This window comes from Rhinoraja longicauda, chromosome 25 (assembly GCF_053455715.1).
Source record: "Rhinoraja longicauda isolate Sanriku21f chromosome 25, sRhiLon1.1, whole genome shotgun sequence".
Taxonomy (NCBI): Eukaryota; Metazoa; Chordata; class Chondrichthyes; order Rajiformes; family Arhynchobatidae; genus Rhinoraja; species Rhinoraja longicauda.
Genome location: NC_135977.1, coordinates 27,452,349 through 27,475,477, shown reverse-complemented (window position 1 = coordinate 27,475,477; position 23,129 = coordinate 27,452,349). Strand labels below are relative to the sequence as shown.

Here is a 23,129-nt window from a genome sequence, read left to right as displayed (position 1 = left end):
TCATTTTGTCGCCTTAATTGAAATGGGTTTCTCTTAATCACCATGGCGACACCTCCCTTGACCATTTTCCTTTACCTTGACCTTATAATCTAGTACATTTAGTTCCCTGTCCTTATTATCATGCAGCCATGCCTTTTTAATGCCTAACATGTCTTATGTGCTAAATTAATTTGTGCTTGGACTTCTGAAAGACAGAAATACTTTACCATGTAATATGCCAATGTCTATTGGTGTTTGTAAATACCTGTATGTATGTAGTGGCGAGTCAGAGCATATGCTATCAATGTTGTTTATATCAATTGCATCTTCCAGTTACATTTTGCCCTTGATATAATCAAAATATCACAAAATGCGTTGCAGTATTATAAGACACAAAACTGATAGTGAACAATTTATGGTATGAGGGTGGAAAACTAAGCAGCAGACCTTAAGGAACGTCCTAATAGAGAAAATAGATGTAGAGAAAGCTAATGGCATGTTGGCCTTCATAACGAGAGGATTTAAGTATAAGAGTAAAGAGGTCCTTCTGCAGTTGTATAGGGCCCTGGTGAGACCACAACTGGAGTATTGTGTGCAGTTTTGGTCTCCTAATTTGAGGAAAGATATCCTTGCTGTTGAGGCAGAGCAGCGTAGGTTCATGAGGTTAATCCCCGGGATGGCGGGGCTGTCATATGAGGAAAGATTGGGAAGACTGGGCTTGTATTCACTGGAGTTTGGAAGGATGAGAGGGGATCTTATAGAGACGTATAAAATTATAAAAGGACTGGACAAGCTAGATGCAGGAAAAATGGTCCCAATGTTGGGGGAGTGCAGAACCAGGGGCCACAGTCTAAGAATTAAGGGGAGGTCATTTAAAACTGAGGTGAGAAAAAACTTTTCACCCAGAATTGTGAATTTGTGGAATTCTCTGCACAAAAGGCAGTGGAGGCCAATTCACTGGATGAATTTAAAAGAGAGTTAGATAGAGCTCAAGGGGCTAGTGGAATCAAGGGATATGGGGAGAAGGCAGGAACAGATTACTGATTGTGGATGATCAGCCATAATCACAATGAATGGTGGTGCTGGCTCGAAGGGACAAATGGCCTCCTCCTGCACCTATTTTCTATGTTACTATAAATTTCCAGATCTTGAGACTATCAGCAGGACACCAATCAATATTGTGTGAATAATCAGACTGCATTTATGAGTATTGCACAGTTGAGTCAGTGATAATTTTATGGTTAAGTTGTTGTGCTTAATTGTTTCAAGCTTGCAATTTGTGACCATCATTACCGTTAAATATTTTACTATGATTAATTGTTAGCTATGTTTATTTTGTTTCTTAATCTAATGATAAGAAGGTGAATGCCACCATTTTTGGCCCAATCGGATTTGAGGTATTAAGAATTGAGAAGACAATTTTACAGCGTTGTGCATTGAGAAGCAATAGGGGATAATATGAGGTTTATTACTGTCAAGTATACCAAGGTACAGTGAAAAACTTTGTTTTGCATTCTATCCAAACAGATCAGATGTGCCATAAATAAATCCAATGACGTTAGACCCAAGTACAATAGATAGACTACAATAGTTTGGGTAGAAGGGAAGATTGATATTCTTCACTCCTCAGGAAGTTGCATAACAAAGGACTGTTGATTGTTTATTTTAAATGTTATTGTTTTGCTATTTTAGTAGGCAGTTTCCAGAATGAGAGTGGTCCAATAATCTGTTATTAAGAAGTTGACAGGAAGTGAAGCCTGTTTTTTCCTACTTTGCTAGTTGATCTCTTATGACATTGTAAAAGAGAAATTGGTACCAAATATAGTTTTTAAATCAAGTTCATTTAGAGGTTCTTTTCAAAGGAGGTTTTTTATTTTAAAAAATGGCTGACTCTTTCAAAACAATGGGGAAGATCTCATTAATTCTTATAATAATCATTATAATATTTTTAACGCTGATTTTGAATGTGGATGTCAAAGACCAAAGACGAAGCCCAAAGCTGTCTATCGATACAGCTAGGAGAAACAATACAATACAATATATTTTTATTGTCATTGTACAGGGGTACAACGAGATTGAGAATGCGCCTCCCATACGATGTAATAATTTAATTAGCTAGTCAGTATTAATTTAAACAACCCAATGAAACAAATTGTAACAGTTTTAAAACAGAATAAAGTGCAAGTAGATCTGTGCCGGTTCACTGCGATGTGACCATCTTGCTCAGCAGGACCGGTTCATAGCAGCTATGGCCCTGGGGATGAAGCTGTTCCTGAGTCTGGAGGTGCGGGCGTAGATGGCCTTGTATCGTCTGCCCGATGGAAGGAGTTCGAACAGACTGTTGCAGGGGTGTGAAGAGTCTTTGTGGATGCTGGTGGCTTTTCTGAGGCATCGTGTGTTGAGATGCCCTCCGAGGCTGGTAGCTGTGTTCCGATGGTCCTCTGAGCTCTATGGACTACCCGCTGAAGAGCTTTCCTCTCTGCCTCTGTGCAGCTGAGGTACCACACAGGGATGCCATGTGTTAGGATGCTCTCTATAGTGCAGTGGTAGAATGTCGTCAGCAGCTGTTGGGGTAGACCAGACTGTTTCAGCGTTCTTAGGTAGAACAGTCGTTGCTGTGCCTTCTTGACCAGCGCAGCAGTGTTATTGGACCATGTTAGGTCCTCCGAAATGTGAGTGCCCAGAAACTTGAAGCTGGACATTGTACTAACTTGAACCCTGCATTGTACTAACGCGTTGGTAGCCAGCCTCCCAGCAAAAGTCTGTGCTTGGAACCACAGCAAAATAAATTGCGTTGTCCAGGGCCCCCAGCAAGTGTGATGTGAGGGCAATTGAATGTACACCCCTATAATTTAGAAACGTGATAATACAGAAACCCTTAGAGACTGATTTATGATGTTTAAAGAAATGCTGTTCAGGTTTGAAGTTAGATAACCCCTATCGAAAATCAGTCTGAAGAAGGGTCTCGACCCAAAACGTCACCCATTCCTTCTCTCCCGAGATGCTGCCTGACCCGCTGAGTTACTCCAGTTTTTGTGTCTATAAATGCAGATCTTAGCTGATTGTTGTGGTACTCTGATGATCCTTGACAGGCAATATTACCCAAAATAAATTTGACTTTTTGACAACCTTTATGTAAAAGGGCATAAAATTAATCAACTTAAAACTGATAAAATGGTTACTGCCACTTCCCATGTTAATATCCATTGTTAACTTTTCCATCACCCTTTTCTTACTCTTTCTGAGTAGCTAGAAGCTACAAATTAAAAAGATAATGTGTGATAACATTGTAAATTGTGCAATAGATTATATTCCTAGATTACAACTAGCATATAACACACAGTTAAGTAACACTCTGTTATAGTTTCAATAATAATTTGATGAACAAGGCATTTAATTAATTGCAAATATCTATTTTTGATTACTTTGTCCAATTTTATAGGTCTTGAGTATCAAAACTGTTGAATTTTCATTAACATTTGCTATCCATTTTGCTCCATATGTTCCTTCCTAATTTTCATCCTTTTTTATACTCACCTTTGCTATCTTTAAAATCGTTTCCTACATCTTTATTCATACTATTGAGTTAAATTGCGTTGCTTTCAAAATCCATTGTAATCACTGAAACATTAAATTTTCATCAAAGATTGCATATGGCAGAATTAGGCTTTTCAGCCCGTCAACTCTGCTCTGCCATTAAATTATGGCTGATCTGCTTTTCCCTTTCAATCCCATACCCCTGCCTTCTCCCATAACCTTTGACATTCTTACTAATCAAGAATCTATCAATCTCTGCTTTAAAATACCCAATAACTTGGCCAATGAATTCCACAGATTCACCACCCTCTGACTCAAGAAATTCCCCCTTTTGTCCATTCTTTTATTCTGAGGAAGTGTGTTCTGGTTCCTGACTCTCCCTTTACTGGAAACATCTTTTCCACGTACACTCTATATCACTCTCTGGAAGTCTACCAGGCTTTTCATTATCCGGTAGATTTCAATGAGATGCCCTCCACATCCTTCTAAATTCCAAGAGTACAGACCCAAAGCCATCAAATGTTCCTCAATGTTAACTCAATCATTTACTGGATCATTCTTGTAAGCCCCTTCTGAACCCCCTCCAAAGCCAGCACATCCTTCCTCAGATATGGGGGCCAAAACTGCTCATAATATTCCAAATGTGGCATCACCAGTGCCTGATAAAAGCCTCAGCATTACATCCTTGCTCTTATATTTTAGTCTCCTCTAACTGAATGCTACCATTGCATTTGCTTTCCTTATCGTCGATTCAACCTGCAAATGAACCTTTTGGGAAACCTGCACCAGCACTCCCAAGTCCCTTTGCACCTCCAATTTCTGAATCCTCTCTGTATTTAGAAAGTACCTTTACTCCTAGTACTAAAGTGCATCACCACACACTTTGCAGCACTATGTTCCATCTGCCACGTCTTTACCCACTCTCTTAACTGGTCCAATTCCTTCTGCAGCTCCCTACTTCCTCAACACTACCTAGCCCTCCACCTATCTTCATATCATCCACAAACTTGGCCACAAAGCCATTAGTAATTATTTGTGCATGAACAAGATAAAAACAATTCCCAGCATGTGACATGCAATGACTGTTAAGTCTTTTAAGAATTTGACTTTTAAAGATCGGAACACATTTGTTAATCCAAATGATATATGCACGTAATTCCCCATCTTTAAACAATCATTGTTACCAGAATAAATTAAGAAAACCTCTTTTTATACAGTAATCACATCTGATCATTCTTTCTCTAAAATAAAACCTGCCTGTACTTCAAAACCCTGCCTGTTTCTATAAGTAAACTTTTTTATTCTGTATCAAAAAAAGTAGCAAATTCTGATTAAATCTTTCTCAAGCTCTGTCCTATCTGCCTCACTTCTGAGAAAAGGTTCCTTTAGCAGCACGACATGCTGGAAATTGCTTTTATCTTGTTCACACACAAATAATTACTGACTGCTTGCAAGAATAGTATTGCAAGTTGGTTTTGAATGCTGGAACTGGAAGGTTTGTATTAAAAACTGAAGCCTTTTGCTTTCCAGCATCCATTGCGTCAAATGAATTAGGAGAGAAGACAAGCCATAAATGGAAACATAAGATTCAGAATAATATGTCTATACAGTTCGTGCATTTTAGTTAGCATTGACTTTGTGTCTCATTTAATAAAAACGTAATGATTTGTTGGGTAAAAAAAAAGTTGGGCATGAATTGTGCATCGTATTTTCAACATGCAGCAATATGTGCAGTGTTGCTTATGTGCATATGTACAGCAATATGTGAGCATTCTTTTGCCTTTTAGGGTAGTGGCCCCAAGTTTTATTAACGTATTTACTTCTTTTAGAAATCCAGTTATTATCAAATAAAGGAAAATTAATTTATTCATAATTTGTATTTACTAATTGGAAGTGTAACAACTGGGAAACTAAATGCCATTTATAAATGATGTGATTTAAAAAAAAAGATTCTTCACAATGTTATTCCAAATGAGATGTCGTGATGGTTGCATATAATTAACTACAAAAATGCCTGCATAATTTTACAATTTAAAAAATAGGAGCATCGTAACAATTAATACCTTTATCTTAAGAATTTCTCAAAAGTGACCCGCATACTGAAGCTGCCCTTAAACAATGAGAAACCTAGTTGTATGTATTTAATTTTCATTCCTTTCCTTCACCTAAAATTTAAATCTATCATTGTGCCCGAGCATTAATAGCCATTGGTTTAATCAGTTGCTCATCTGCAGGAGCATGCCAGCCTATTGTTGGTGTTAATGATGTAAATGATAGACAGTTCATGCTTTGCTGCTTACTGTTCTATTTCTAGGCATCCCACTATTACTACTCCCCAAATCCAATTTCCCAGCCTATTGTATGGATGGCCTATTTATTACTGCTGAGCAAATGAGATTCAAGAAATGGGGGTGTGGGGGCTAATCAAATTTAATTATTGCATATTGATTGTCTTCAAATTCATATCTTCTATTAAATTCTCTTTATTCTTTCTGCGTGTTCATTCACAATAGATTCTCCAAATAAGAAGAAACGGGCCGAAATCCTGGATGAAATTATGGATGATGTGGAAGGAGAAGATTAATCACTATTTATCCTTTTGAAAGTAGGTATAGTTTTATTCTATATTTTATTTCAAAATCATTCTGCAGTGCATATAATTAGAAGTAAATGTTAACCCTTCGACATTAAAATGACTTTTTGCTCTACCATGTACATAAGACTAGATTTATAAATGCAATACAAAGCAATTTGTCTTTTTTAAGGATGGGGATGCAGAATTTGGCCTGCCTTCACTATTTTGATTATAACTCCAAAAGAAATGACAAAAACTGGCCTTTGAAGGTAGTAGAGTTAACTTGCTACTAAAGCTGGTGAAGACGTATAATATAATGATTGTGATATTTTGCTAATGGGTCATAACTTGCTAATCAGGGCATTCAGTGACATCTGCCATTAGTTATATTTATTCTTGCACGTTTTAAATTCTTGGGTGGCAGATACATGAAAGTGCAGGTGTTACCGTTACTGAGGGAAATGGTGCCTGAGTACCGACTGGCTGGATATCCTGTACGGTCAGATTTATAAAATTGGAAAATGAATTGCACACCACCAAAAAAGGTGCAAATGATTTGTGCAAATTCAGTGCCGAATCAGGTGCAGAAAATAAAAGTAAAGGAAATATAGAGTTAACAGAGCGGGAACAAATGCTCACCAGGAAGAATTACATTTAAATTGTTTTGAGCATAAATTTGCCTTTTCATTCAAATCATGGTTAATTTTCAGCACCAAAACAAAAAAAAACTCTAGCTTGTTACTGCTTGATTCGGTTGTTATTAAGGGTTCTGAGCCTGGAATGGGCCAAACTTGACTATCTATGGTGAACTTATTTTATATCTATTGTGCCTTGAGAGGAACGTAATTCCTTCAGGAATAAGCCAAACAGCAAGATTCCTTTTACACAAAACTAATGGTGCAGTAACAGAACTTAAATAGCAGCTTTGTTTTCTTTTTGTTTAACTACACATCTGTTCCTTGCCTGAAGTTGTAGCATTTGCAAATAGAGTAGCTGGTGTCATTACCCATGCTGTTATTTTGACTGGAATATTCAACTGTTAACAATGTGTTTTTGAAAAGAAAAATGACCATCTACCCTTTTGGGATCTATAACTGTTTAAAATAAATGAAAAGAATTGGTGCCAATGACAACAATAAGAGTATACAGTAAAGTTCTTGTAATGGAATTGATGGGCCTACGCTAGTGCCTTGTCAATTTGTAAAATAAAAATTGAAGGTATTGAATATTTGAAATAAGAACAGAAAATGCTGGAAATACTCTGCGGCTCAGACAGGATTTGTTGACTGTATATAATTATATGTTTGCAGCATGATATGATATGCACTGATATTTTGAATTGGATTATAGCAATGGTCCAGAATTTCCAGGGTCCACACTTGCCATTCTGTCGACTTGTAGGTTTGTGCTTGCCGAGAGAAGATCTTCTAATGGTTAAATTGGTTCACAAAGCAAGCTTTGACTTGACCATCCCATGTAAATGTACATGGGCTTGCCAGTTTTCAAAACGGTGAGAGTGTGAATATTTGTGCATATCTCCAAAGACAAACTAGTATCCATTTCCATTCTACCATTGCAGATAATTTGAAGATAAAATGGACTAATATATCGTGGGGGGGGGGGTTTATGATTGAAACATTTGCTTAGTTCTCTTTTATTTTTAAACAAACGTACTGCTAGTAGGCACAATATAATGTTTTACTTCAGCACTCAGCTGGATTTACCTCTAGAAAAACCTGTATTTCATCTTTCCTGCGTAGTGATCTGCACAATTAGAAGAGTTGACGGTTTGCCACTTCAGGAGATATGTCTGACATGAAACAAAGTTTAGCCTAGAATTCTATAAAATAATTCAAATGAAAATAGATTTTTTTTCCTGCAATAAGGATTTATTAAAAATGTTACATAGATAATGAATGACCCATCTATCCGATGAATATTTCAAACTTGCATGTGTTTGCAAACTTGTCTTCTCTCTGTATATGTTTGTGTGTATATTCATGCACACATTATCCATCTCACATAGAACAGTACAGCATAGATATAGGCTCTTCAGCCCACAAGATAGACACAAAATGCTGGAGTAACTCAGCTCACAAGTCTGTGCCGAAATATGATGTCAAGACCAACTCTTATATCCATGCATATAATTCATATCCCTCCACTCCCTGCAAATCCATGTACCTATCCACCGGTCTCCTAAATACCGCTATCGTACCTGCCTCCACCATCACACCCAGCAGCACATTCCAGGCACCCAGCGCCCTCTGGGTAAAAATACTTGCTCCGCACGTCTTCTTTAAACTTTACCCTTCTCACCTTATAGCTGTGCCCTCTAATATTTGATATTTACAGTATTTCAGCATGTCATGTTTTTCCTATTGTCATTTTCAATGTAGTTGGCTTCCACATAGTTGTTGCCAGTTCCTGATCCCCAAGTTCCAAAATATTTGAGTTGCATTATATTATCTGGATGCCTTTCACAAACGTCATTCTGTATTTTGGTAAAAATGCAAATACATTTTTCAGATCTGATTTATTTATATTAGGTAGCAACTAAATGCAATCCATAAAAGGCCAGATGGTCCTTGGTAGGAACTGCTGCCTAGGGCAGCCACTCACATTCCCCATTCTCATGAACTTGTACAGATGCAGAAGCCCAAATCCCGTGGTGCAGGTGAGCAGAACTGCAACGCCCTGAGCACTGGCAGAAACTTGAATAAAATAGAGGGAAAATATGGGTGGGCCAGAAAAAGCTATGTTGCATTTCTCCTCTGGAAGCCTATCAGCTGGCAAAGTCATACCTGGCTTTGTCAGCAAAAGTGTCAAAGTTTCTCAGTGGCTTTGACATTAACTTCTAACATCTACTGAATTAAATAATTTAAAATATTTTAAAGCTATTATTTTTCAAATGAAGGACAAAAATAAAAAAAATGTAAGACTTTCAAATAATTAACATTATGAAACGAACAAATAATTTAAAAAATGTAGCACCATAATCTTGGCTTCTTCTTAGCAATGCTGGTAATAATCACATACAGTACAAGCAGATGGGTGCTCTGCTCATACATCAGGTCCAACCTGGCAGATTCATCAGTGTAAATGTGAGGAGTCTAAACAAGTGCATCTGGGATGAATATGGATTTACTTTATTGGACTTTATCTTACACTGAACATTATTCCCTTTGTACTGTATCTGCTTGATTGTAATTATGGTCTTTTTGCTGACTGGGTAGCGCACATCAAAAAATCTTTTCACTGTACCTTGGTACAGATAACAATGAAGTAAACTATCAACTACTAGCTCTTGATTGTTCAATAGGAAACTGAATTCGTACAGCATGCTTTCCATAGACACCAATCATGCAGAATTTAATTTTGCCCAGAGCAGATCACACGGCCATTCATTTCTAGATGAAATGAGGCCAATCGTGAAACGGGGACATGCACTTTTAAATGCTGTTCGGTCCATGCTCCTGACTACTACTGGTATCAGACGTTTGCTGATGATGTCACACATCTTGTCGATGTGATTTGGAATACAAAAGTTTGACACTACAATCATATTGCAACATCTCAATCGACCAGAAATAATACGTTGAAATATTTTATTGCTACTTGGCTGACATCCCCAAGCCTGACTAGGCAATTTCAAAACTGATTGAAGACAATTTGGACACCTTAGCCGAGAATACACCTCGATGACCAGTCAGAAGAAGGGTCCTGACCTGAAACATCACCTATCCATGTTCTCCAGAGATATTGCCTGACCCATTGATGCTGCCTGGAGCACTTTGTGTCTTTGTTTTGTAAACGAGCATCTGCAGTTCCTCATTTCCTTGATGACAGGGATGGTTTTCTCCAGTATTTATTTCCTGAGATGCTCTTAGCAATGACACTCCTAACAGTGCTCCTTGTGAGACTATGGTCACGACGAGCTGTTTATGCAGTTTCAGAGTAATCAATGAGTATTCACTCCCACAGAATTCTCAGTGGTACCACATCCTGTCAGCCCTCTGGACAACAATACATTAGTAGGCTCCGGTTTTCCAAGGCTTTCATCAATGAAATGAGATATTCTGCAAGAACACGTTGACTATGCACACGCCTGGACTGTGCTGTTCGTGGAGCTCAAGGTCACAGATCTTAATAAGTGGTTGCCTTGGATCTCTACTACATCTTCCAATTTACTGCTTACTGGCAAAATGTTTCATTGTACCTTGCTACACATGGCTCTCAAATACCAATACTGCTATATCAGAGAGGTTATCCAATGAAATGATTTCATCTATTTCCTTTTCCATGAGGGAAAGAAGGTGTCCCGTGCCAGAACTAGAGGGTGTGAGCTATAGGGAGAGTTTGATTAGGCTGGGTCTATTCCATGGAGCACAGGAGGATGAGGGAGGATATTATAGAGATATACAAAATCATGAGAGGAATAGATCGGGTAGATGCACAGAGTCCCTTGGCCAGAGTAGGGGAATTGATGACCAGAGGACATGGGTTAAAGGTGAAGGGGAAAAGATTTCATAGAAATCCGAAGGGTAACGTTTTCACACAAAGGGTGGTGGATATATGGAACAAATTGCCAGAGGAGGTAGTTGAGGCTGGGACTATCCATTGTTTAAGAGACAGTTAGACAGGTACATGGATAGGACAGGTTTGGAGGGATATGGACCAAGCGCAGGCAAGTGGGACTAGTGTAGCTGGGACATTGTTGGCTGGTGTGGGTAAGTTGGGCTGAAGGGCCTGTTTCCACATTCACTCTATAACTCTATACAAATAGATTGTCTGTTTCAGGAGCTTCGTGTTACAGGTAATGATAAATGGGCCTGTTTAAACTGCCACATATTACTCGTCAAAAATGGAATTCCTGAACTACCTGGTCAGCAGTGGGCACTGTATCTGTACCTGTGTCTGTCAAGCCGGTCTGCCATTGGACTTCCCAATGAGTTCAGCAACACAGATCTGTTTATTGAAATTCCCCAGCATTTGCTCAGGTGGATCAATTCCCAAATCCTGCAATAAGTTACACCACGAATGTAGGGCCATAGAGAAGAAAAGAAAGGCTGATTTCCCCCCCCCCCCCCTCCCCCCCCCCCCCCCAAGTACTCATCAGGTATTTTTTTTATTGTGAGGCAGAACAGCTGCCATTTTACTAATAGTCGAGATAGTGGTTTTCACACAAATGTGATAAGCTCTGAAGTCTCAAGTTTCCTGAAGGTGCTGATTTCCAATAGCTATTATGGAATCTGCCAACTTAGTATGCCCTAGATTAAAGCAACTGAGTATGCACTAGTTTCAGCAACTCTATTCATTTCAGTGAAGGGGAACAGTTGCAAGGGTGATGGGCCAGTTTCAGGGGATGTACATGTTTCGAGTTAAATGTACATGATTGCTTCAATACAAATGAATACAAATTTGATAATTTTACAAACATTTTTCAGTGGCATGAGTAATTTTTAATGTTCATTGATGTTGGAGTAATTTGCAAACGTGGCAGTTTTGATCATGGATTGTGCCTATCAGACCTACCCTATATGTCCTACCCAGACTTATTTCAGTATTTCTATGCTTGAATTTTTCTCATGCTATGATAAGTAATGTTATTTACATTCTGAAGCGCGCGCACACTGAGTGCTGTTTCACCAGCAGGACTAGAATCAGCTTTGTTGAGATTGTTGCCTTAAAAATAACCAGTAGAAATGTGATCACTAGTACCAGCATAATCTTGGATTTAATTTGGTGTTAAGTGGCTGACTTTTTCTTCTCTCACAAAAGGCACTTGTCAGTAAACTTTCACTGAAAGTTCAATAAAAAGGAAGCTTGATGGACACAAGCTTCCATATGTGATTCAGTCTCTTTGGTGTATGTCATTGTTCAGTTTGATCTTGGCTGTTCTGCAGGTTAACTTCTCCACATTCTTTTATAATCTTGCATAGCAATTTATTAGACCAGACCTTGCCAATAAATTTTGATGGTTCTGTTTTGCTGACACTTGTAACTTGTAGTTGTCAGCGAGCATGGGCAGTTAGTCGCTGACGGAAAATTCTACTGAATATTTGGCCGTTATACCATATGCATAATTCTGATGTGCCAGCAAATTTTGGGACTCGAGCTTAAACGCAGAAGTTCTAAACTTCCAACTAAGCTCTGCCAGTCGTTTCCTGGCTGCATGCCATCACTGTTCCTTGCAGGGAGTTTAACAATAGGGCAGAAGCTTGCTCTACTTCACTATCAATTGTACTGCTCTTAGACCCTGTGCCAAGATAGGCTTGGAGCAGGAGCGTTGTCCATTAATTTGAATAGTGATTGTAAAATTTGAGGAAAAATGTGAATTGTTATAAATTTTAATTATTTGTGCTTTTGCTGTTTTTAATGATTTAAAGGTGTCTTTTTCTTTTAGTCGGTTTATTTTTAGATTGTTAATACATTTTGAATGCTTTTTACTGTCACCAGACATTAACAGCCTCAACTTTGGTGGCAAGAATTTTATTGGCAACTTGATCTCACATTGCCTAGTGCAAATTGCCCCCGACAAGCTTTGACGGAAGACCAACTTGGAGGTCGAGATTTGACTTCTGTCAAAACTAGAATTGCATTTAATTTAGAAATATAAATTGAAGAAACTAATTTTACATTATTAAAATCTTATAAAAAATTATTAAGACCACATGAAATAATCTGAAAGCTAACTAAGTAAATAAACAAAAATTACTTTCCCTTTTGCCCTATTATCTGCAGAGCTTGAATACCCATTGAAATCAACCTGGTAATTCTCCAATGCAATCCTTGGAAATTGTCAGATGGGGAGTCCTCCAGCAACCCCACAAATCTGTTATTATGTTAAAATTCGAGGGACTTCCTCCATAACCACGAGGTTCAAACCAACGGCTTCCAGTGGTCCGTAAGACATAGGAACAGAATTAGGAATTTTGGCCGTCGATTATGCCCCGCCATTCCATCATGGCTGATCTATTTTTCTCACTCAATCCCATTCTTCTGCCTTCTCCCTGTAACGTTTGACGCCTTTACTAATACCCGCTTTAAAAATACCTAATGACGGCCTCCACCGCCGTCTGTGGCGAAGAATTTCACCAATTCTCCACCCTCTGGCTGAAGAAATTCTTCCTTACCTCCATTCTAAAGGTTGGTCGTTTTATTCAAAGGCTTTGCCTTCTGGCCCTTCATGGGAGGACTTGTTCTGCGTCGCCTGATTTTGCCATTTCAATGCCGTGTTACCATTCCGGATTTGGGCACTTGTCCATATCTGGACCAGAGATGCCAGTCTTCAGATCTGCAGAGAATGAGATCAGGGAATGAGGTGTGCCGGTAGCAAGCTCAGTGAAACCTTGGACTACCTGTGGGCTTCCGCCGGCTGATTAATCAAAAAGAATGCAGGAATATTGAAAGGAAACTTAACACCTATGATTTCAACTTGAATTGGATTTTAGGAAGTTGCTTCAATAAACAATATTGTGCATAGCGCAATGAATTTTTTTTTTTTTCTTAATGCATCTACAAGTACATGACAGTTGTCAAAAAAATTACACCTGTTTCCTTTTTCTTAAAGAATCCATGTGGAGAAATAGAAGGAAATCACTGAGCAACCTCTGATTGCTAAAGAAAATTGATCATGTGACAGAATCTAATGAGTCACTTAAACCTTTTTTGTTAAGCTGTTAATAAGTATAAGGATGTACAGTGCATGTAAAGTTATATCTAACAATGGGATCTGTTTCTGCTCAGTTCAAAATCTCTGGATGTTTTATTTTTATACTTGTATGTAGAATTTTTTTTAATATGTCATGGCTGGAATTTCTATACTGAAAGCAATTTGCTCTCTTGCCATAAACACACCATTGGCCCTAGGAGTAGGATGGGCTGCTTTTAACGTTATTTTCTCGAGTATTAGGGATGTGGATCTACTTATTGTACAGCAAGCTTGTTTGCACCCTCGCTGTTTTAGAAATGGCTGCATTTGCTTTCAAATGTGGATCCTCTACATACACTAAACTCATCGGTACACTTGAATAAAATAAGTGTTCATTATTCACTGGCTCGTGCTCATACTTATATATTTTCATAGATAATGCAGAGTAATTACTCATTCATGACAAATGGTTCTCTGCATATTTAAAAAGAATGGTGAAAATACACCTACAAAAGTGAGGCAATTAAAAAAGAGATGTGAGAATTCATGAATTATTTTGCATTTTAAGTCCTTCTGAACAAGCTGTATGAGAGTATGGTTCAACTCTGCTTGAAAAATACATTTAAGGTTACTGAATTTTGAAAGGTGTTAGAGTTAATTTAAATTTGTCATAATTTAAGGACACAAACTTGAACTTATTTTAAGTATTTAAGTAGTTGTTTATTAATCTACATTCATTTAATCAGTTTCTTTAAAATATTGGATTTTGGCATTGCAAGACTGGGAGTGGATGCACATAACTGGATAAAGCTCATTAAAATTGTACTGCATTTCTGGAGCAGAATTTCTTTCTGCAACTATACTTTTGGATGATGACATTTGCTGGGTTTTTTTTAAACAATTCATGCTTTGTGAAACATCTGTGAATGCTGACAGGGAATCGCAGCACTTCACACATGAATCAGTTTTGAATTGCAGTAACTATTAGTAGGCAAAGGTAGAGCCTTGATATGGCAGCAAACTCCAGCAAACAGCCACCTCTTATCAACATTGGAAATGACCTATAGGCAGGCTATTTGCCTTCTCTTACAGCGAGGGAATTGAATGATTGAAAAATGACACAAGATTCATTAACTATAAAATAGATTTTAAGAAAGCACAATTAATTACATACCAGCAGTAGCAAAAAGCACCTCCAAAGTACATCTCTATTTTAACTTTATTTCCCCTTGCTAACTCCGAAGGAATAGCATATCGCTCAATCAAGCATTTTCTCACCTTTTCCTATTACTTACTTTCCCACACTCTCCATATTTTTGTCTGATTGCACCTCTGTAAATCATCATTGGATTTATGCGTGTTGTGAATTCATTTACCAAAAACAAAGACATCCATCAGTAAATCATTATTAAATAAAAAATACTGATGAGCAAATGTCAATATTATATGATTTTGCTTGCCGCTTAATTATTTCCACGAGTTGATATCACTATTTCAACATTTAAAAATAAATGACCACAATATTCAGTTTGAGACGTGGATTAGAATTATTTTTTTTTGGATATGTGGCTCTTGTGTGGAATATGTTTTCTCCTTTGTTTTAGTAAGGAGGCTCCCAGCTTACCTCCATTATTTTAAATTGTTGACCTTCCACTGTAACATATTGGCATAGTTCTTTAGAAAACCAGATACACCGTCGATTTAATCCTTAAGGCAGTGAGTTCCTGATCTCATCCATGTTGCTGTGAAAATGTAAATGACAGATGCCAGGCTTTTCTTCACAGGGAAATATGTCAGGCAGGGCACTCTATTTAGCTTGGTTTTATTAACCTATTGGCAGCCAGAGCAACACTGAAGCTGGTGAATTGAGTGAGTACATGGCCTACACATAGAACCAATGTAAGCTTTCCCTTAAAATATCAAATCTCAGCTATAACGTTAGTAGCAATTGAGTATTACAAAAACATTTGAAGACACAATATTGGAACGTAATAGAAACTAATGAAGCACCATGTTCAGTCTTAACTCTCTCTGGTACATTGGTCCTTCATTGTCACTCAGAAGTTGGAAATAGTTTTCTGTGAAAGAAAGTAGATCAGCCAGAACCAAACGTGGGAAAAGGAACAATTGAAGTAATGGTCCAAGAAGATATAAAGAAATGGAAAAACGCTCGTTGAATAATCAATAAATTACATGTATGAACAAAATTAAATACTTTTCCAAAAAGATCTCTAGAGCAAGCTGGAAATCTGCATCCTGATCCATGTCACAACTGTTGTGCAAAGTAGTATTGGGAATTATATTTTTACGCAGTTTATTTGTGATAAAACGAGCTGCTAGAGGAAGCTATAGAAGGGATACAATTACGACTTTCAAAAGTAATTTGAACAAACATATGGATAGGGAGGTCGATATCCCTCAATGTTGAGAGGGAGATGGGCCAAATGCAGGCATATCCCATAATACCAACTTGGTCGGCATGGACAAGCTTTATGATTCTAATGAAAATTAAAATATTTTCAAATGACTTGTGAAACTGACGTTTTCTCGATCTCTTTCCCTTAACTCTTCTGGAAAAACGTTATGCAATGTGTTGTAATAAGGATAAGGTTTCTCCTGTAGGTGCTGCAATGTTATTTACATAGTCTTTGACCCACACTGACTTTTTTTTTGCATAATACATTTGATGTACTGTAGCTTTAGGATATGTCAGTTTAGTCTGGTTTCATTTGACCTGGAAAGGGAAAATGCAGTTACCCTTTTAATGGAGATGTCAATTTGAAATGAGCATCATTAATTTGTGATAAGGAATTGTGGTTGCTATCACAAATACTCTATTTTGCTTTTCGCAGCTAATTACGTGTTCAAATTTGATGCCGTGTAAGAGAACTTAGTATCATGCCAAACAACAGATGTGTTAGTGAGCCACTTAAAATAACATGTTGTAAGCTTCTTGTCATGTAGATAATGATCCTGGTCTTAGGGCGAGGGTCTGTTTACCAACATTAAGATGTGTTTACTGCTCTCATGTTTTTGAGGTGATGTTGATGATTGTAAAGGATGAATGTGGCGGTAGATTCAATCCTGCTTCTGGTGATGAGCAGCATGCTTCAAAATCCACATTGGTATAATAATGTGCATTTTTTTAAAATGTAGCTTGTTTCAAATTTGGCCTCTGTAATAAATACCCTTGTACTTCAAAAGCAGGCTTCATAGCTGAAGGCTATGTTGTGAAGTTACTTAGAATTCAGCCGTTAGATCTGTTCTCTGATGGCTGAGCGTGATTGACACTTACAAATTACCCAGCTGAAAGTGTTGAGTCTTTGACCCCGGAGTAACATCTTCAGTGCGGCTGAGATTTCCCAGCATTTTGTCATCTAATTACTGCAAATCCCTTGAAAATTCACTTGATGGTGAATTTTTAATGCGGGGCAATTTCAATGTGATGCATAGTGCAGATGGTCACAGTCATAGTTTGTAAAATATGATTCAAATAAAATACTATTTTCCTGTTTTATACCCTTTATTGGACTGTTTCTGCTTTCTCCACTTGCCTTTCCTAAAAAAAAATCATACGATAATGAGTTTAGTAATAATGAAAAATGCTGCACTAGTGTAACGAGTGTGTAAAGTTACCTGCCACTTCTCTCATCGTTCTATTTATTGCTATCAAGATTTCTGTGGTATCTTACAAAATATTGTTTGGTATGCAGGATGTCTTTAAAACAGACGTCCTGGAAGCTCTTTGTAGATGTTTACATCTGTTACGCTTAAAAAGAATAAATAACCAAATGTGCAAATAATCACAAATCAAACACACGTGAGATTTGGAAGAGAAATGCACACATTTTAGTGGGTGGGTGCAACGTCCCCATGTCCTTGAGGAAAAGGGGAAGAAAGAAACAAAGCATTGTTAGATTGGATGCAGGTAAAATGTTACGCTGTTTGTCATGTTACAGTTTGTTAAGGTATTCTTAAATGGAATAATGGTTACGGGTTAATCCTATTACACAGGAGCAACCTGTTTTCAGATTATCGCTCAGCTACTTGGTGGTATGCTGGGGCATTTTTAATTTCAGCTAACTTATTTTTTTAAAGTATCTTCTTCTGCCAATTTTGAAAATACATCGCTTGCACCAAATTTCCACAAACTAATTAGGTAAGAAATATTAGTGTTGTAAATTTAACACGAGAAATTTCTCGTTTTTGTTTGTGGTTGACTTTCTCTTTTAAATGTAAACACTTATTCCACAAAATTATTCCATGGGTTGGAATTGACATGTGTTAAAAAACATTTGGCTATGATGTGAATTAAAAAGATATTGTCTATTTAGTTGGTTAAAAAAAACAAATCGGTTTGCTTCAGTTTCGCTGAATTTTGAGTAAGTCCTTGTAGGTGTAGAAGGGTTGAGAATATCTGGAGTGTACACATGTAATATATGAATAAGGAAGAAGGCTTGTTTGAATGCGAGGTTATAGGTATGCATAATTAGCAGTGAAGAGTAATGTCATAGAACAGCCAAGAACAAGTGACATTCATGGATGGTTACAATGCATCCATACTTTGGGGGCTTTTTGTATTTTGCTGACAATAACAAAAAGCTACTTGATAAAAATTGGTACATTTTTGGATAGATATAAATATTAGTTTATTTATTGGTCCCTCATTTAGTGGCAACATTGACTACATGAAAATGTAATTGTAATACCAAGTAATAATGCTGAAAAATCTTTACTTTCTATTTCTCACATCATCCATTTCACTCGCTTTCAACCTTCAGCAAAACCATTTGCGCCCTTTTGTCTGTCTTTTCCTCCCACTCAATATTAGATGTTTGGATATCTCCAAGAAAATACTGTAAATCAGTATATATGCCCTTCCTTGGTTGATGTTGTTGACATGTTGTATGCAATAATTGGATGACTAAAATACTATGAAACATGGGCTCACTTCCAGTGAGAACACCACAAAGAAAGATACAAAATTACATGAGGTATTATACTTCGGAAAAAATGCTCTTGTTGTAATAATATTCCTAAATCTTCAGTTGTTCATTATTTGGGCGTGTTTTAGTGCAACGTGCGAATAGGAAACGGGTACTGATGTGGTCCAATGAAGTACCATGGATATTGTTTAATTGAATATCGTGTTTCAGATTGTAAACAAGATATGATAATGTATCACAAAGATACTACAAATGCATTGGTAGCCAAATTTATTTCTCTCAAAAATCGTTGATTTACCAAGGAGAAATGAAACAAGCAAGTAATAGCTCGGATTAATGTGGTTTGTTTGTTAAAGCCAATAAATACAAACAAGATACACGAAGCAAGAAACGCCTACAATACTAGAAATATAAATCTATAAAGTTGAAGGTAAAACGGAATCCATGCTTGTTCGTTTGTGCATTTTCTGCAGGGAGTAGAATTTTTTTCCCCACCTCGGTCAGGTTCATATCTGCTCATTATTATGTCAAAGAACTAAGTTACTTTATGACTACAACCTAAACATGAGCAGCAAAGCAATGCTTGCACATCAATTTCCTTTCTTCTCACTTTCACTTGGATGGAGAAGGCTGCCAACTGCATAACCATATCGTAAATATGTATCCTTTCAAAAATAGGACAGGAATGTTAAATCTATTCTATATAGAGACACAAGGAACTGCAGATGCTAGAATCTTGAGCAAAGCACAGCACTTGAGTCCATCATAGAGTCTGTCCTCACCTTCTCCATCATGGTCTGGTTTGGCTCAGCCACCAAGCATGATATCCGGAGGTTGCAGCGCATTGTTCGATCAGCCGAGAAGGTTGTTGGCTGCAACCTTCCCCCCATTGATGAACTGTACACTGCAAGGGCCAGGAATCGAGTGGGTAAGATCATCTCTATCCCTCTCACCCTGGCCACAAACTCTTTGCAGCACCCCTCTGGAAGGCGACTCCGGACTGTCACAGCCGCCTTAGCCAGACATAAAAACAGTTTTTTTTCCCACGAGCAGTCGCTCTGCTCAACAACCAAAAGTCTGCAGCCTCCATTTGCTCTGGTATTTTATTTCATTCTTCACATATGTAAATTATAATTTTTGTTCTTAATTGTTTACTGTATGTCATGTCACTTGCGAGCAAAGCACCAAGGCAAATTCCTTGTATGTATATATACTTGGCTAATGAAATTTATTCATTTCAATTCAATTCACTTGAGTAACTCAGTGTTTCAACAGCATCTGTGGAGGACATGATAGGTGACGTTTCGGGTCAGAATCCTTCGGACCATCTCCAAAGAAGCATGATGAATCGAAACGTTGCCTATCCAAATCCTTCATAGATGCTGCCTGAGTTACTCCAGTGCTTTGCGTTATGCTTTGTTTAATATATAGTTGAAAATTATGTACGGTCTAAAAGTTGCAGCCTCAATTTTAGAATTCCTACATGGAACTTGTATTAAATATACTATTCTTGGATTTCAAGGGTTTAATTCTAACCTGACAATAGACAATAGACAATAGGTGCAGGAGTAGGCCATTCAGCCCTTCGAGCCAGCACCGCCATTCAATGCGATCATGGCTGATCACTCTCAATCAGTACCCCGTTCCTGCCTTCCCCCCATACCCCCTCACTCCGCTATCCTTAAGAGCCCTATCCAGCTCTCTCTTGAAAGCATCCAACGAACTGGCCTCCACTGCCTTCTGAGGCAGAGAATTCCACACCTAAAATAAGTACCAAATACTTGGAGTATTATAACATTGTTTACGGTCATTTTTATATTCCAGGAAAATAATGTACAAAAGTATTAAAATATCACTCTTACTATTTCATATTCTCTCTGAATTTGATTTAAAACATACTTAATTCAAACCAAAAAATTAAGTTCAATTTCATAATTTATAAAATAAATTTTTTATGCTTATGTTATATTAACAATACTTTCTAGCGTTGAATAGGGTGCCATGCATGCTGTGCTGCTCAACCTGTTTCTATATTAAAGTTGGGCATGTACTATTAAAATTAGCATAAGCCTGATGAAATGAAAAGATGTCAGTTCTATGGCAAGCTCCTCTGATGATGAGGGTTGAAATTCTGTGAATATGAATTCCCTCTGGATCTTGCAAGGTAGAAGATTTTAATTTTCACCCTCGAGACAGACTGTCTGATGGCACTTTTTTCAAATGGTAATTTCTCAGTTTGTAGCTAGAAATCACCCAGGCTTGTCTGGCTGATGCGTATGAAGGGAATTGGAGAGGATGATTTTCAAGGGCTTCGTTCTCACCTGTCAGTCCTTGCTGCAAGGGAGAATCAGAAAAAATGATTTGGGTTTGACGTTAGGGGTGAAAAAGCAAGGGTCAAAATGGAAAGGATGCAATCATGGTGCTGTGTGGAGGTGGTTGTGAGCACATTGAGCATTGTTGCTGAAATGTTAAGAACACTTCATTGTGTTTGAGTGCTGATTGATCATTCTTTTACTTGACATTAGTCCTGCTGGGGGACACCAATGAGTACTAATTTTCTGTTTGAAATACAGACTGTCTTGAATGCGCAGACAAAGACTAACAGTTCGATTATTGAATTTCTGACAACAGAAATGAGAATAGCTGGCAATGAACATTATAGACTCAAATAAAAGAATATACTGATGTAGCAAATTAGTGAGTTATTTTCTAAGTCCTTAAAGGGATAAAATGCTTTGTAAATTCCTGGTTTGTTTTAAAATATACTGGGAATATTCTGAAAAAGATCCGGGATAAGTTGGCAGTTGCCGTTCTTTGTCCCACTGTTATAATTATGATTGATATATTTATTTATATCATTAGATGATAACATTTTTGCTCATGAAAACATTCAGTGGTTTATGATTTTGCCAAGTTACTGCCTGGTCATTTTATAGTATTTTTATTCTTTACGTATTAATCTAAAAATCTTTTGCATGAAAATATTTGGCTTCTGACCATAATTTTGAGGCATCATATTTGATCTTTAAAATCACAAGAATCATTTGTAGTTGGGCTGCTTGTGCTTGCCTAGAACTAAATTTTTCGCCACATGTGCCTGTTTGAATCATGCCTTGAGATCTCTCTTGGTTATTCTTTTAGAATCTGACACATTTTATAACTCCAACCGTAAAAGTGTTAATTTCAACATTTCCTGTCTTAACCATTTCTATCCAGACACATTATCTGCTGGGGTATTCCGCAATTTAATCATTGAGATTATATTTGAAACAAATTGTCTACTTAACTTCAGCCACATTATATCCATAAAACAGATATAATCTGAATGATATGAACTGGAAATAAATGTGCATATGGATCACGGAGTAATATTCTTCTACAATGCACAGAAAATAATGTTTTCCTTTTTTGTTTTCTACCATTACTCTGACTTGGTTAAACTTTTGCCTGTGGCGATCATTGTTCTGTCAACTATAGTTGCATTTGAAATAATATTGATCCTTTTAACTTACCAGTGTTTCAGTTGTTTAGCATATTCTGTTCTAACATATGTGCTGCTGCAAGTAAGAATTTCATTGTTCTGTCTGGAAGATATGACATTAAAACACTCTTGACTCTTAACTACATGTGCATGAATGCAACTTCTGACTATTTGAATCCACTAATGTAAAGTTTTGTGATCCAGCTTTTAGATTGGCAAAATAATCATATTAGAACTATAATTAAAGAACTAAGTTGTTTCACTCTGACAGTAATATGGCTCATTAAAGTTTAGCTTGTATAGCATGAAAAGTCTAAAAAATGTCCAAGAATGTTCTCACTTAAAAACAATATTTCTATGTATTGACAAGTGGGAGGATTTTGGAGTATTACATTTTACGTTCATTCAGACTCTTGAGCCTATTCTGCAATTTAGTTGTTCCATAACAGTTTTGCTGAAGCAGGAAAAGAATAAAACCAGTTGCATTAATAGGTAAATATCACCCAACCCACTCAGTTTTGAAAGGCCCTCTTCATAAACATCAGGTGTCTAAATTAAGAGTGCTACAGATTAGTCGAACAACCGTTTGACATGGTTGTACTCACAGTCATACCATAAAAACGTATGCTGGACTCCTCCCATACCTTGGGCTGACCTATCCCACAACTAAGACACACCTGCTGGTAGGAGTGGAAAGGTATAGTCCTGGAAGTCCAGAACAATGACACGAGATCCCAAGATGTCACACAGCATCAGGCAGACATGAGTAAGGAAAACTTCTCATGATTACCACCTACATCCTCTGTCAACTGATGAATCGGTACACTTCTATGTTAAACAACACTTAGAAGAGGTGCTGATGATTGGAAAATATCTTTCCAATCTTTTGACAATGTTTCCCTCTGGTCTTAAGAGGCTCATGGTCGCCACCTTTGAATGCCACGTTCTCCGTCTTGG

General features: G+C 37.4%; 1 protein-coding gene across 2 annotated transcripts in view; it reads left to right on the top strand.

The window, feature by feature from the left end:
- rbm19 (RNA binding motif protein 19) overlaps positions 1-23,129 on the top strand; it is a 217,189-nt gene that overhangs the window by 150,096 nt on the left and 43,964 nt on the right. For both annotated transcript variants that reach the window (XM_078421227.1, XM_078421226.1), the window contains exon 24: positions 6,030-6,121. In XM_078421227.1, coding sequence (XP_078277353.1) covers positions 6,030-6,100 — 71 coding nt within the window. In that variant the 3' untranslated portion in view covers positions 6,101-6,121. The remainder of the gene's footprint in view (positions 1-6,029; positions 6,122-23,129) is intronic.